The sequence below is a fragment of the Cnephaeus nilssonii genome, assembly GCF_951640355.1.
Source record: "Cnephaeus nilssonii genome assembly, chromosome: 14".
NCBI classification, from domain to species: domain Eukaryota; kingdom Metazoa; phylum Chordata; class Mammalia; order Chiroptera; family Vespertilionidae; genus Cnephaeus; species Cnephaeus nilssonii.
In genome coordinates this window covers 7,560,907-7,577,466 of record NC_137085.1, presented here as the reverse complement: position 1 = coordinate 7,577,466, position 16,560 = coordinate 7,560,907, and the positions used below count along the sequence as shown (strand labels likewise).

Below are 16,560 nucleotides of genomic sequence, written 5' to 3'. Positions count from 1 at the left end.
CTGGAAGAAAGCTGAAGTGATAGTAGGTCTCACCTCATTTGTTTCCCTTCTCTCAGGGCTCATAGGCTTGTGCTGCCTGTTTTCTAGCGCCTGAAAACAGTTCCTTTTACTTTGTGCAGTTTTCCAGTCATTTATGATAGAAGGGCTAATCTGTTAGCAGTTACCCTGTCCTGGAAGTAGCCTATGGGAGTCTTATAAGCAATACAAATTTTGATTTTAATGAAAGAATGGCTTACTTTTTCCATGCCTATAAGAATAACTTAAAATCTAAGCACTCCATTTATTTATTATGAAAACACAATTTGGAGCTTGGCAGGAGGCAAGGGAAACAGATTTCCCCCATCATTTATCCAGCGGAGAAATCTTTCACACAGAGTTTTTCAGCAGAAAACAGTCCCTGCCTTTACCCTCTTCTCAATTAGGATCTCTTCTGAAGTTAAAATGAAGAAAAAAAGAATTTGAGGAAATGGTAATACAAATCTAGAAAAATGTGTAAATATGCAAATTCTCCATTATACCCAGATAACGGTTTCGTTATTATGGGTCCATAGGCCCAGGTCAACAATTAAGGGAAAACTTAATAAGGAAAAAGAATGCTTCTCCCAAGGAGGGAAAAAAGTTGATACCTCAAAAATGTTTTCTATTCTAACAAATATCAATATTCTGTTCAAAGCAAGTAAATTCTTTCTTGTTTATTAATAAGTCCTATGGAAAAATGAGGAAAGTTTATAGGAAATGTAAGAAAACCCACTAGCCAATCTTGATCACAAACACAGACATTCTACATGTTACACAGTTAGCAAACATGTTCTCAACAGCCTCTATGGAGCAACTGTAGCACCTGATAATGAATATGGGGGGGGGGGTGTTCTTTTATTTTTTTAAACGATTTTTGTTTTATTTTTTAAAATATATAGTTTTATTGATTTCAGAGAGGAAGGGAGGGAGGGAGGGAGGGAGGGAGGGAGGGAGGGAGAGAGAGAGAGAGAGAGAGAGAGAGAGAGAGAGAAACATCAATGATGAGTAAGAACCATCAATCAGCTGCCTCCTGGGGATGAGCCCGCAACCCAGGCATGTGCCCTTGACTGAATTGAACCTCGGACCCTTCAGTCCGCCGGCCAACGCTCTATCCCCAGCTAGGGCCGGGAGATGTTCTTATAATCTGTATGGGGCTCAGAGAAGAATCTCCCGCCTCCTAAATTCAGAGTGCTGACCTTCCAGAGACTACACACTGTACCAAAACACTCTTTTCCAGAAACCACAGAGACAAACACACTGCTCCCAGCTGTCTATCACATGCGGAGGGTGACTAGCAGGAGCTGGTTAAGAACCAGAGGCTGGGTGTGCCTTTTCACTATAACCTTGAGATGTTCTCCATTGTGCCCCCCCCCCCCCCCGCCCATTTCTTTGTTGAAGAGCCTCCCTTGCTCTTGCACAATCCACATTCCAGAAGCATCTTTTAAATGCTCAAAATGCCCAGGCTGAGTTAAGAGTCATTGAGTACTGACGTAGCCCCTGGACAGAAGCTGCTGAATTTCTGGAGGAAGCAGCTGGGAGTATACACCGGCATGCCTAGTGCAAACGTCAGGTGTCAGTTAACGAATAGGTCAGTCAACGGGACACATGCTGGGTTGGCTCCCTCGAGCTAAGTTTACAGGGGCCTGGCCAATGTTATCTAGCCCCAGAGAAAGGTCCCCTGAAGCACAGATTGCAGCTTGACGTTACTGGAAACCAAACTGAGTAAAAAAACTGCAGAATGCAGCCTGGCGTTCGGTGATGCAAGTTGGCCCCAAGCTTATAGATTTTCTCCACCTTTATCCTGTGGCACACTCCAGGTCTTTTCCTTCCATACACTTGGAAAAATTGAGGTGGTCTCCCTGGTTGCCTAAACCCATCTCCCAGCAGCTCCCTCGTTTTGGAAGAAGATGATAAATAAATCAAAATGCACTAAGCAGCACTTCCACAGGCACTCGCCTCCTTCACTGAACGTGCACCTCATCAATCACACTATTGTCTGCTTGAAAGGCGAGCCTTGTAAATGTCATATCCACTCAGGCCCAAGGAGAGGCGCATCCACATGCAGCAAGGAGTTTTAATTGGGTAGTGTAATTAAACTAAAAAACCCCAGCAGACTCCCTTTGACAGGATAGATGAAGACCCCTTTTAATAGGGCTAGGAAACATATCTGTTAAAAGGATGAGGCACTGCCTGCTCCTGATTGTGCTCCAGAGTACTTTTATGAAAAGGCAATTCAATAACTGGGGCATTTAATATGTTCGTGTCCATTGTGCTCTGTAATCGAGCAGTACTTACCGTATTTGATCTGGAACTTATGAAATAAGTCCTTGTCAGAGAATAACAACACAACATAGCTGGCCCACCTAACGTTGGAAGTGTCTGGACGTCCTGGGAACCGACAGAGCCTGAGGATGGGCTGCAGCTTCTCTGGGCTACAGGTCCATGTGAAGAGCCATCAATAAATGCAAGTGCCCTACCTACTGGGGCCTACAGTCTGCCGCCACGTGCACGTGCATGGCCATGGCCATGGCCAGCCACCCACCTACCTCAGGTGTAGCTCTTATATTCAGCGGTGGCCAACATCACCCTCATTTCCCTTTTATGTATTCTCCTGAAAATTTAAATATGACAAAATTCCTGGGTACCTCCTCCTTTAGGAACAGGAATACCTGTCACGTCGGTGTGTGTGTGCATGTATTTTCTCTGCTAGAACTACCCTTGTCAAATAGGGAGAAAATGAATCAGGTGGTCAGAAAATTCAGTGCATGGGCTCGGGTGTACCCAAGTCAATTTCAGTAACAAAACCTGAGTCCTTCTGCCAACTCTTTGTTGGGAGAGGGGGTGGGGGATGCGCGCGCGCACACACACACACACACACACACACACACACTAGTGGCCTGCAGCTCCACAAGCAAGGTAACAGAATTAGTAAGAACACAGGGCTGTCTTATAAGCAGAACATGACAATCCCTTTCAGATGGAATGCTAGTGTCCCAAGGTCAAGGTTAGGGGACCCAGCATCTGGGTAGATCAAGGGAACCTCTGAGCTGGGGCTCAGGTGGGGTACATAGGCAAGATTTCAGACTTCCCCATGTATAGTTTTCTAAAAACAGATACTTAGCTTAATTTACAAGGACCTTCAAGTCAGTTTGCCTGGCCCCTCAGGCTGAATTTTGTTTTTTCAAGGATGGCGGTGAAAGGTTTGTTTGATGACTGCTTTTACTCCCCATAAAGCCTCCTAGAAACTCTGCAAACCTTTGAACACTCTTAATACTGTTTTTTTCTCTATGAGTTGATGAACCCTTTAAGGACATGTAAGTGAATGCATATAGTCTATGAAAACTGGATACCGAATTAAAAGATCAAATATCTTTAGGCTTAAATGAAAACTACATAAAAGCATTTCAGCCATCAATTTGGCTATCACTTCTAGCCAGTATGAATTCTGCTGGAAAAGCTATTTTCGTGCAGATGTGGAATTCAATGGGAAAGACTGACTCGTGTACCAACATCAATCAAAATGTCGACTTCCCTGGCAGCTCTCAACAGTAAGGCAGGTTCAAAGGTCACAGGATAAAGAAAAAGCCAAGCTCTGGTTCAGCTCTAATATCTCCTCGATAGAAGTCTTGCGAAAGTACCCCCTTCTGTATTAGCCTTGCTTTCATTAATCTTCTTGCCATCTTCTTTAACTAGTCATGCAGAACCGCTCGATAGCGAGACGTATAATGGGGAAGGCCCTGTGCCTATTACCGCGTTAACATTCTCTTAAGCCCCAGTGCAACAATGGGACAGGAAGGCACAGGAAATCTGCAACTGCAGGGTGCAGTGCCAGCAATTCAATTACAGCCCGGCTTACCTATGTAATTCTGACCTATAAAACACAAGAGGCCTTTGTGTCCAACTGGTTTGGCTATTAAGGTTCCTGAAGATCACAACAATGGTGATCTTTTCTATTTAAGCTAAATCAATGTGGACAAATCATTATTCAGGAGCTTTAATTTAATTAGTAAATTAAATACACTACTTTACAGATCTTGTCAAGTACTTATGAAAAGAAAGATTCATTTAAGCAGGAGGTCACCAATAAGCCCAGCTAATTTAACTCACAACCTTAACTGAATCTCATTGCAAATATTCCGCAGATTCTATTCACGAGGGGGGCTTACCAGTCTCCCACCGCTGTGTTAACTCAATCCCAGAGTTCCTACCCTGTAGCCAAATAGTATTTTGGACAAAAACAAACCAATAAGCAAACAAACCCCAAACCAATAATCCCCCACCAACATAACCAGCATCAACAGAATCAGATTTCCTTTAAATTATACTATTGCGAGAGAATGTAATCAGGTTACCTCTATTATGCTGCTTCCTTACGGTTTTATATTATCTATATTTAATTGAGATACAGAGCTCTTTTTCAGCTATAAAGACGACAGCTACTTTATTAAGGTTTACTAGGAAATCCGATTTCTTAATGACAGGCTGCTTCCTTTAAGGACCCTGAACCTGCACAACCTTCCTATGAGAAAAGCAGACCTGGCCTGGCTGAGCCTGGTACTTTGTGAATACAGCTGAGAGTCTCAGATGGGTGCTAGTTCACAGGAGGTAGGTCCCTTGCTTTTGTTTCAGTGTTGGAATTCGAGGCAAGCACTTAAAGAGAGAGCCTGCTGTATTCAAAGGCTATGCGAGGCCTGTGTGACGATGGAGAATTATTTCTCTAAGATCTTTAACCATGGCAGCTTCTGATATGGAAACATTCTCCTTTCCTATGTGCCATACACATCTCTGTTCAGTTAAAATTAATCCATCTCTTAGAGGTTTGTGACAGCCTTCAAAACAGCAAAAGATATCCATAGGAGTGGCAAATCCAGACTGAGAAATCACTGATTTAAATAATAATGGCAGCATATGCTATTTTTCTTTTTAAAGTCTGGGAAGGCAGAAATTATTCTTAATTTCTGCACTTTGGAGACCCAGATTTTCTCAACTAAGTCTTTTAAGAGTCCATATTTACAAAGTCCAATGTTTAAAAAAGGCGTGTCTCTATTTAGTCCTTCAGTTCCAGGGACAGAGCACCGAACCTCCCTCCGAGAGCCCGGCCCGAGAGGGAGGAGTCAGGTGGGGAAACAGCCACAGAGCTGCTCTTCATGGAGCATGGCTCCAGAGCCTGGTCCCTCTGGCCCACAATGGATGTAATTATGCGTTTCACTGCAGGCGCGCTAATGCTCAGTCCCTCTGCCAAGTCAGCTGTTCACACACTTTTTGGATATGGCATCCATTAAACTTGAGTTGTGTTCATGACGACCAAATTAATGGCTTGACAGCAGCTTTCTCAATAAACACTGCAAACTGGCCATATTTGAAGGTTTTTAAAAATCATTTCTTTTTTTGTTCAAAATCCTGACAAACATGTCTCAAGTAAGACCAGGAACAACTTCATTATCCTCCCTTTTTGTGAAGAAAGCTGTTTAATAACACGTTCGCTCTGTGTTCACAACGAAATTATTTTAGTTGGTCACACGTTCTAGTCTTCAGCAAGACACTTGTGTTACAGGAGATAAAAACATGAAAAAGGAAATATATTGCAGAAATCAAAAACCTTATCTACTTCTAGACTCTCTCTCTTTGCCATAATTCATTCAAGGAGGCCCTAAGAATAATTTTTGATGTAAACTCAGCTACAAACATACATCACTATGCTGATAACAATCACAGGCTAAACTTATGAAATATAGTGACTTTCATTTCTTTAGTGCTGTTAAAATAACTTTTTTCTAAGGTTCAACAGACACAAAAGATAAAAAGGGTTACCATTAATCCTTTAAAAAAAGCAGCAGCAGTTCAGTAGATTAATTCTGTGGTCTGATGATGGTCTTGAAGATGAACTTTTTATAGATTAACTCACTGAATTAATTTGATGAAGATACTGGAAATCATAAAAAAACCCAGCATCAAGCTGATTCATTTAATACATCTTTGTTTGGGCACTTTAAACATCAATTATGTTGAATAACTTTGGGTTTCTAAATTCTGGCCTCATTCAGTTCAATTTCAAGACAGCAAACATTCCCTGAGGACACCTCTGCAGGCACTGTGCTAGGGCTTGAGGATACAGAAACCAGGTCCTGGGCCACTCAGTTCAGCATGGAGAGGGGTGGGAGAGAGGGGCAGACCCCAAATAAGAACAGCACAGTGTGGGAGGTGCTTTACCAGCAGTGTGCACAACTCCTGGCAGAGGGAGAGCCTGGCATTTGAGCTGGATCTTGAAGAATGAGTGGGCTGGGTGGGCACAGGTAATGGTAGTGTTCATGAGTTAGAGGGCCAGGTTGGAGGGATATTCCAGGCAGTGTGGAACTGCAAAAGCACAAAATTTCAGGATGGGAAGTTATGGGCTATGAGCCTGGAGTGTCAATGTCTGTAAAGGCTATGCTGAGGAGTCTGAAATTTATTCTGTAAGCCTGTAACTTTCAAGAATTTTTTTTTTTTTAGTGATCTGAACTATAAAGAACCAATCAGAAAGAGCAAAAAGAAAAAAAAAATCCCCAAAATGAAGATAGTGTAAGGAGTTTCTGGGACAACTTCAAGCATATCAACATTTGCATCATGGGAGTGCCAGAAGGAAAAAAGAGAGAGCAAGAAATTGAAAACCTATTTGAAAAAATGACAGAAAATTTCCCTAGCCATAAAGGAAGACAACGTACAAGTCCAGGAAATGCAGAGTCCCAAATAGTATGAACCCAAAGAAGCCCACACCAAGACACATAATTAAAATGCAAAACACTAAAGACAAAGAGAATCTTTTAAAAAAATATATATATATTTTTTATTGATTTCAGAGAGGAAAGGAGAGGAAGAGAGAGCTAGAAACATCAATGATGAGAGAGAATCACTGATCGGCTGCCACTTGCACACCCCCCACTGGGGATAGAGCCTGCAACTGGGGCATGTGCCCTTGACCAGAATCAAACCCGGGACCTTTCAGTCCACAAGCCAGCACTCTATCCACTGAGCCAAACTAGCTAGGGCGAAAGAGAGAATCTAAAAAGCAGCAAGAAAAGCAGTTGGGCCTGGACAGAGTGACTCAGTTGGTCAAGCATTCTCCATGTACCAAAAACTTGCTGGTTCGATTCCCAGTCAGGGCACATACCTGGGTTGCAGGTTTGAACAGAAGGCAACTGATTAACATTTCTCTCTCTCATTGATGTTTCTCTCTCACATTGATGTTTCTCTCTTCCTCTCCCTCAACATGTCCTCAGATGAGGATTAAGAAGAAAAATTTATTTATTTTTTTAAAGAAAAGCATTTAGTTATCTACAAGAGAGCTCCCATTAAGACTATCAGCTGTTTTCTCAATAGAAACTTTGCAGTCCAGAAGGGACTGGGCAAGAAATATTCAAAGCGATGAAAAGCAAGGACCTACAACCAAGATTACTCTACCCAGCAAAGCTATCATTTAGAATTGAAGGACATATAAAGAGCTTCCCAGACAAGAAAAGATGCTAGAACAATGACATATTTATTGGTCGACAAGCTGGAGTGAGAGGGATTAGGAAGATGTTTATTTAAAAGCAGAGGGAAGTGAGCAGCCCTGGGGCAAGGGTCCCAGAGCAGGAGGCAATATTCTCACCAGCCCCTTCTGGCAGCCATCGCAGTCAAGGCCTCACTGGGGTGACAGGAATGGTGGGAAGGGGGGGGGGGCTTGGCCTTCCTCCTTTCCCCCTATACCACTAAGTTCTCCCTTCTTGCCAGGCTGTAGGCCAATGAATTGAAAGAGAAGACTATGCAGCCCAGCACAACCGAACGGACGGAACAGTGAAATGCCCATCCATAAATGAGGCTGTGTGGCATGTGCCCAGCCTACAGGCCCCCTGCGGGCTCTGTGCTCTGTAGGCCCCTGTTTAGTCAGTATTAGCTCAAAAACTGGAACCATGTTATAAACACTTGCTGGCCTTTACATCTCTTATCATTCCTTATAACATTTGTTCTCAAATTTAGTGGACACTGGTAAAAAGGGGAACAACAAAAATTAGATGCTCAAGTTATATTCCAAGTTACCAAATCAGAACCTACTGGGGCGGGCTGTGGGTAACTGCATTTTTATTTATCCTCACCTGAGGATATTTTTTCCCCATTGGTTTTTAGAGTGGAAGGGAGGGGGAGAGACAGAGAGAGAGAAACATTAATGTGAGAGAGACACATCGATTGGTTGCTGCCTGCGCATGCCCTGGCCTCGAGCCTGCAATCCGAGGTAGGTGTCCTTGACTAGAATCGAACCCACGACCCTTCAGTTCATAGGCCAATGCTCTAACCACTGAGAAAAACCAGCGAGGACAGTAATTGCATTTTGTAAACTCCATAGGCAATGCTGATATGGACCAGACTTTGAGAACCACTGTCTCACAGCCTTCTCCAGGCAACTAACAAATCCTTCTATATTTAAAAATTTTTTCTTCCACGGAGGAATTTCAGTGTGATCTGTGTCCTTTCTGCCCCTCGATGCCACCGAAGTCCTAAAAATGATTAATCTATCTGCTACACTCAATCACTTAACTGCAAAAATATAATATGCCAAAATACACAACCAGACTGTATCTACTTTCATAGTCTAAGCAGAGGACGGCCAACCCGCAGCGATCTCTTCTGCAGGACCAGGCAGGAGTTTAATTACGAGCTGGTAGGTCGTGCAACTGCCAATAATCTGGAGGGTGTTGACACTTCAGCATGATGGATATCTAAATCTAGTCTTCAGCTGACAGAGGAAATCCCCAGCTTCCCTCGATCTGGCAAGGCAGGCAGGCAGGCCCAGGACTAACTGGCCAAGTCCCCCGAAAGGGAAGAGGCAGAAAGCACCAAGAGCAATGAGGGCTCCGGTGACTGCACATGCTCAGCAGGAAGGGCCCCTCCTCCCACGGCGCCCAGGCGAGGCGACTGGGGTCAGGGGCTGTGAGGTTCTCTGCTGCCATCAAGACGGAGCAGGAGGGGGACCATGTCAGGCTCTGGGCACCATAATACAATCCCATTTGATTAAAAGAAATTTCTGGTAATGAATTAAACAGACCCAAGGAAAAAAGGACACGGTGGTAATATATTCTCCTGGCACCCAGCACACAGGGAAGAGGGGGAGAGAGAAAGGAGACATAAATAAAAGGGACTACTCACTGGGGCTTTTTTCTTCAGCAAGGTCACAGGCACAGAGCAGGTCAGAATCGATTGAGATGGGTTTCTGCTTAATCCAAAACTTAGTGCTGGCTTTCTGATTCGTAACAGGGTCTATCTCTACTTTGTCTCCAGAGATACCTGTAAGGCCGAGGGGAGGACAAAAAAAGAAGCCACAAGAAGTGGAAGGTGTAAGTGATCTCAGTTTAATCATTTGACCAGCTTTGTAAATCACACATTGGAGGTACACGAGCTCTCTCGTAGGGCTCTGGGGAAGGCCATGGGCTGAAGACAGACCTAAGGAGACTCCAAATGGCACACAGAAGCTGCACAGTTTGGTTTCTCGAGTGGGTGAGGTGAGGGGGTGGACAACCAAAAATTATATTTAAAAGTATTAAGAAATATGCCTTCGTAGATATAACACATACAATTACTTACATTGTGTTAACCCTACATCATCTATATATTACAATTACATAAACTATAAGGCTCATTTAAAAACCAATTATGATCAGTGGTCTGTGTTGTTGTTTTTTGTAATTTTCACCCGAGGATATAAAGAAATATATATGTATATATATTTGATTTGAGAGAGAGAGAAAACATGGATGTTTCCTATGTGCGAGCTACATCAATTGGTTGCCTCCTGTATGTGGGATCACACCCGCCAACCAAATGAGCCACCCAACGGGGCATCAGTGGTCCCCCCCACCCCACCGTGGTTGTTTTTGTTGTTATTTTAGAATAATATCTGGGTTGGAGATAAATCTGTACTATCACCTATATGTAATATTAGCCTAAATAGCCAACCTACCAATATGAAGAGTTTCTAATCTGGAAAAACCTCACAAACTAAAAATGGGAAAAATCTCTCTCTTCCCTTCTCTGACACTATCCACGCTAGACGTAAAGGAAGTCGCAGGAGGATCAAAGGTTCTTCACAAAAAGCCGTCCAAGTTTAAGTGCTGGAGCCTGGCTTCAGGCTGTGGAGGTCACTGCTCCACTGAGGGAGAGTCAGCAGGGGGTGTGGGCTTTATGCCACGAAGACTTTATAACAGGGATCCAGAATGTCACATCCGGGCACTTCAGGTTTCCCCTCAGAATTGAGACAGACGGGCCACAATGCACAGGGCCGGGGAGCAAAGGTGTCAGGAGGACACAGGTGGCGCCCAGGACGGAGGGTGTCCTGGGTTCCCGTGAAGTGCACAGCGCTGTTCCCCTGGTCACCAGCCGTATCGGCTCAGCCTGACACACACGGCCGAGGCTAGATGCTCTCTCTTTCCTCTTCCGCTGAAAACTGAGGATTTCCGTTCATGAAGTGAGACAAAAACCTTCCACATGCCTGCCAGAGTGGGCCCCAGATGGAGTCTTGAAAGTAATTAATTTTCAGGCCACAGTTTAAAGGTCAGGGTTAAAGTGAAAAGAGCAAAATGAAGTAAAGATATTAGGAATAAAACAATCAAATGTGCATACTGTAATAGAAAAGACAACCAGAGTTAATATATTTCATTCTCTGGATCACCCTTAGAAATGTTTCAATATAATGTGAGAAAACTTAGTAAGCCAAAAGAAAAAGCAGATAAAAAACAGTTCAATTAAAACAATAACAACAACAAAAACCCCCACAAACCCTCACAATGACCATAGTCTCAAAGCAAATATAAAAAAGAAAAAGAAAGAAAACATACACAAACAAAATCCTAATGATTAGGTCTGCCACCGACTCCATTCGGTTCTATTTTATCTTATGAATAAAGAAATCCCACGTACAGTCAGACAAAGGCAGGAGACTACAGGGAGTCTCGTCAGCTGTCTTCGGAGACAATGCAATACGCTGGCTTGTCCCTGGCCATTATTCTGTGGTCTTTGGAAAAGACAAACAATTGGTATTTTTTTTATTAATCGAATGCTGGAATTTGTCATTAGACATATTTCAGAGACACCATATTTCAATTAGGCATAATGTCGTAAGTCCAATGGACTCTGGACGCTCGGGTCTAGATGATTTCAGGAGGGCAAGAATGTATCAGGAGACCTATTTTATTACATTTCACTTAAAACAGATGACGACCACCCAGTTACACTCCTCCCTCCAATTCGGTCATTAATTGTTAAAGGTCTGGATATTTCTATAGTTCCCTGAAAGAAGAAAAGTACTTGCGCCATGGTTGTTGGTAGCAATTGTTTCTCTCTCTCTCCTTTTTTTTTTTTTTTTTTTTGGTCCTCTCTCCTCTCCTGCTTATTCTGACATTTATAAAAGTCAAAATGAGCAGAGCAAAATAAATGTGCATCTCTCTTCTGTGGAACAGACCCTGCCCACATTTCTTTCTCAGAGAGAGAACGGGAAAAAAAAAAAATCATCACCGGAGAGACAGGGTTTTAAAATTTTGTTCTACGGCCCTGCAACTCCTGAAGCCGTAGTCAGTCAATATTGTTAATGTACCTTGTTAATTTGATAGGATTTGTCAGGTAACTCCACTGGAAAATTATATAAAACTGTTCCAGATGAAAAGATGATAGTGACATGAATTAAAGTGATAGAACAACAGTGGAATATAAACCAGAAATGACACCCAAAGTGGCTGTTGATTTATTGCCGTACTGAGTTTGGTTCTGGGCTCCCATGTATATTAGTGCTACAAATCTGGGTCCATTTAGCAGAGGGATGCTCATACATACATCACCAGCTCCTGCTCCAAGCCAAGGTCACTCCCCATTGCATCAATCTTTTCAACAGAGCCTACTTCACAAAGCAGGACTTTTGTAAGCATCTCAGATGTAACAGACTCTAGTCCTCTTTCATCTTTCTTTTATCATGTAAAGTACACTTTAACTTCTATTATTTTTATCTGCAAATTGTTACAGTATAGTTCATCCATTACCGGCTATCTCGCTACATCAATTGCCTAAGCTCTGTGCAGCCACAAGAACACTTTCCCAATGACGCCCTTTCCTGGGGTTATTGTGCAGTCACTGTTCAGAGAGGAGAACCCCAAGTCTGGGGTTTGAGGATGAAGACGTGGGAGATGAATGCATTAGGTTCAAGATGGGCAGGCAGGTGGAGCACCACTTAAAACAATTGGCGTGTTCCAAAAAAGGTGCGCGTAAATCAGATTTTTTTCTGAATCAAATCACATTTCCCACTGACTTCCAGTTCCAGAGATACTTTATCTTCATTTTGGATTGATCTGTAATTGGCAGGGCCCCCAACACTTGAGTTTTAAGTTTCTCTGCCCTGCAGGCTCTCAGTCAAGTAGTTAATGATCTGTAAAACCCTCGCCTGCCTAGAGGAGTCACTATTTAAAGGAACCTGTAGGGGAATCTTTCCTGATGGGAGGATCCTTTTGTACAATTAAATAATCTCCTCCTCCTTGAGGTATGTGAGTCTCAGCGTCTTCAGGCAGGGCATGGGCCCCACGGGACCCTGCTTGCTCTGGCTGGAGGAGTGGCAGCTCTCTAATTCTGGCCCTGCCCCCCGCCCCCCTCCCCGCCCCCTCTCCGAGGCAGTCCCCGGCAGGAGCCCAGGCTCCTGAGCACACCCAGCCCCCACTGCTGAAGAGGGAGCCTGTAGCATCCAGCCTGGCAGCAGAGACCTCTTCTGTGCCTGACCTGGGAGTCTGATGGATGTCTACTTTTTGGTTGGACGGAGGAGGCAGCCTGGTGGAGAGGAGACCAGTTCGGAGGCTGGTGCCACAGTCCAGGCCAGGGGCAAAGAGGGGTGAACATTAACTGGCACCAACCATGTGCCAGCATGGCTAGAAACCCTTTGTGTACCTTGATTCAAGTCTCACAACCTTATAAAGTTGGCTACTACACTTGTCCCTATTTTATGGAGGAGGAAACTGAAACAGGGAGGGTAAGTAACTTGTCCAAGATTACACAGCTAAGAAGCGAGAAAGCCAGGCAATCCGGTCCCATAGGGTGTGCTCTCAGCCACTACATATTCTACAAGAACTGTGCCGGGTGTTCACACAGCACGCCCCGGGGGAGGGGAAGGTGCTTGTCTAAGGCTGGAGAGCTTCTAAGTGGAAAAACCATTGTCACGCCCACAGGTTTTTGGTTCCTAAATATGATTCTTTGCATTGCTCTGCACAGACTCGTTCAGTTGAGACAAGAGGACATAATGAGGAACTCTGCCCACCCAGTTTTAGTCTTCTCGCTCCATTTTCACCAAGGAACGAATAAATATGCCGGTGTGACAGTAAGTGCACACCTATTTCTGTTCATACACGGGAAATGGGAGCATGAAGCCCTATCGGTACTCTTCTGTTTTTTCGGACCGCTGAACTTGGTGTTGATTTTCCTGACTGAAGCTGGAGTAAAGCCCCTGAAAGCACGGCAGAGACACTCGTCACAGTGCTGCTATGCACTCGTTTTAAGTAATTCAAATCACAAGCATATGCCCGAGAAAACAAGGGAAGCTGGTTTTTGTTAAGTTTGTATTTCTCCAACTTAAAAGGCCAACAACAGAGGATTAGTTAATCCAACCATGACGCAATAGGACATAACCAAGAAAAATGATGTGTGAGGAAAGCCTGGCTTGGAGGAATTCTTATGTCATGTGAAAAGTACAGGAAAACATTTATGGACAAGAGATGAGAAGGATATGCTGCAGACTGGCAACGGTGGTCAACTCTGGCTACATCCTCTCCTTTTCTGTATTTTTCCAAAAGAAAATTTCACCCAAATAAATCCAACCCTTTTTAAAAGTTGGCTTTTTGGGGTTCCCATTGCAGAATTCAGCATGGTTGAATTCTGTCACGGATAATCATGACAAGTGATGGCACCTGAAGGTTATTCCATCTGGCAGGTCTCAGGACCCAAGACGGAGCTGCTGGGAAGGGCTCCATCACGCCCAACCTGTGCCTCCCTCACAGCGGTGCCCGGAGGCTCCGCCCTACCAGCCATGGCGGGTAAGGAACAACAGAGCCCGGGCCTGGCCCAGAGTGGCCAGGGTCAGCCCTGCCCTCGGAAGCAAGCGAGGCCATTTGCCTCCTTTACCAGGCTTCCCCCTACTCACCGATCCGCAGCCATCTGCCATGACCTTTTCATGCTCCCACTTCTGACAGCTTCCAGATACGGGGAGTCCAACTTCACTGGAAGCAAACTATCACACTGCCGTCAGAGGCAGAAAACACCGCCTGATGGCTGTCCCCCATCAATGCCGGCATATCAATCCTTCCTTAACAAGACAACTCAAATAAACAAAAATGCAACTCTGCCGTATACACAGCCCTCTGGGGGAAATGATTTGTCCAAGGCTTTAGCGTTGCAAGGAGACCCCTGCCTGTTTTAACTAACCAGAGATTTCCATGCAAGGAAACGAGCATTGCATATCCTCCTCTGCTAACACAGACGGACCTCCTGTGAGCAGCCCCAGCGCTGGGTCCGTGGTGTAGACCACACTGTCAGGAAGGCGGTGGCATCCTGTTTGAGATTTAAAGGCAGTAGTGCAGAGAGGTGAGGGGCAGGGACTTCGGAGTCCCAGAGTTCTGAGTTCAGGTATCAGCTTGCCTATTTCCTAACCGTGTGACTTTGGCCAAGTTGCTACAGAATAGTGACGTACGGCCTCATGGACTTGTTGGATTAAGTGGAATAAGCCTTGTAGAGTGCCTGGCATAGTGACTAATTCATAGCTAGTGACCCATACTACTACTTCTCATGACTATTATCATCAGGAGTTAGGCACTGGGCTGTGACACAGATCAAGTGACAAGGGTCAGAACAATGGAGCTGAGGGAGCACAGAGGGATGTGAACAATCTGGGGGCGAGGGGAATTCTCTCTGGGACCTGCTCTACACCCCAGGTTTGGAAGTACCAGGATCCACGACTGTCCAGCTGGGGACACCACTGCCCTCATACCCATGGATCCTTACAATAACCTCCTGTCACCAGGTATCACTGCGACCTCCGAGAGTTCAACTCAACAGCAGGAGGAATGTTCTCACACCTGGAGCTGTGGAAACATTTATGCTGGGGAACCCCATCCCTGAAGGCCTCTAGGTTATTAACTTGGAGATCTTGATTTTGCCAGCACACTTCCACTGATGTTATCCTGTTCTCCCTCAGCGAGCCTGACCTTCCTCCTTTGTAAAATGGGGTACCAACAGTACCGGTTCCTGGGGGTGTCATGAAAATGAAATGGCATAAGCACATAAAAAACTTAAGGGGAGTACCTGGCACATAAAAAGGGCTCCATCAATTATCCCTAAAATTATTACTAAAGATGAACCTCAGAAAGGTGAAATGATGCATTTGCCCAGGGGGAATCAAGTTAGCAAATGGCAAAGCTGGGCTGAACCCCAGCCCATCAAACTAAGTCTAGTGTGTTCTGACCCATCAGCTCTTTCCTAGTGTCCCAGAGCAGCCTGCTGGACTCTCAGGAGCACACCTCCCGTGAAACACACTTAAAGCGCCCCTCTAGGAAGCTAAAACACCAGTTTGGCAAAAATTAGAGCATTTGACTTTCCATGCCTCACTGTATTTCCTGAGTTATTGTTTATTTGCTCAGCCATCACGAGCTGTGGTTCATTCATCAATTTCCTACAACTCTCAGCCTAAGACGACAAAATCCCCACTGTTGTTAAATCCTGGAGTAGCTTTTTGTACCAGTCCACAATCCTCTTGTCTTCGAGTTACCTAGAGCTGCGGAAGCCGGGGAAAGCCTCCCGGGAGTGCCACTGAACAACTCTTTGCCAGAGTGGATTTCACTGAATCTACACGGCCAATCGATAGCGTCCACAGAGCAGTCAGCGAAGTCTTTGCAACTTGTCTGAATTTACACACAGGATCAGACACGCATGCTGTTTGGGCTTAATGAGACCTCAGAGATCACCTCGTCTGGGGCTTTCATTCTCCATAAGAAGAAATGGAGGCTCAGGGCAGGGACATGACTTGTCTAATGTCACCCACTGATGACAGATCTGCGGCCAGAATTCACATCCCCATACCATCTGGCCAGGGCTTAAACCGATCAGCTCTCCTGTCTCACTGTGCAGTGCTTACACAGTGGGTATATTCGCAGTGATCAAATGCATTACAATATAAAAAGCACAGCCAGGGCAACATGCTAGGAACCCAAAATAGGTGACAAAGTCATGTTGTGGGTAACAACCGAAATGAGAGCCAGGAGAGCCTGATGTTCCTGAGATCAAGTCGGGTACTGGGGCCCAGGATCACTGGTTTCATTTGAGGGGGTAACCATCCGAAACCATTTGAGAACCTAGCTAACAGCTGTCAATTCCAACGTGCGGTCAGTGACAAATCTAAGTGTACTTGACTAGACCATTAGCCTCGATGCAAACTAAGGGGCGGCCTACACATGAATGAGACCGTGAATGTACAGCAACACTCGACACAGCCCTCGGCATAAGGGCAGAGCTCAC

At 44.7% G+C, this 16,560-nt stretch overlaps 1 protein-coding gene across 13 annotated transcripts in view; it reads right to left on the bottom strand.

Annotated features, from left to right (window-relative positions):
- The window catches only part of MAPKAP1 (MAPK associated protein 1), a 193,517-nt gene that overhangs the window by 15,557 nt on the left and 161,400 nt on the right, over positions 1-16,560 (bottom strand). For 12 of the 13 annotated variants that reach the window (XM_079789779.1, XM_079789782.1, XM_079789780.1 and 9 more), the window contains one exon: positions 9,178-9,315. The exons of the other annotated variant lie outside the window; for it this stretch is intronic. In XM_079789779.1, coding sequence (XP_079645905.1) covers positions 9,178-9,315 — 138 coding nt within the window. The remainder of the gene's footprint in view (positions 1-9,177; positions 9,316-16,560) is intronic. 13 annotated transcript variants of the gene reach the window in all.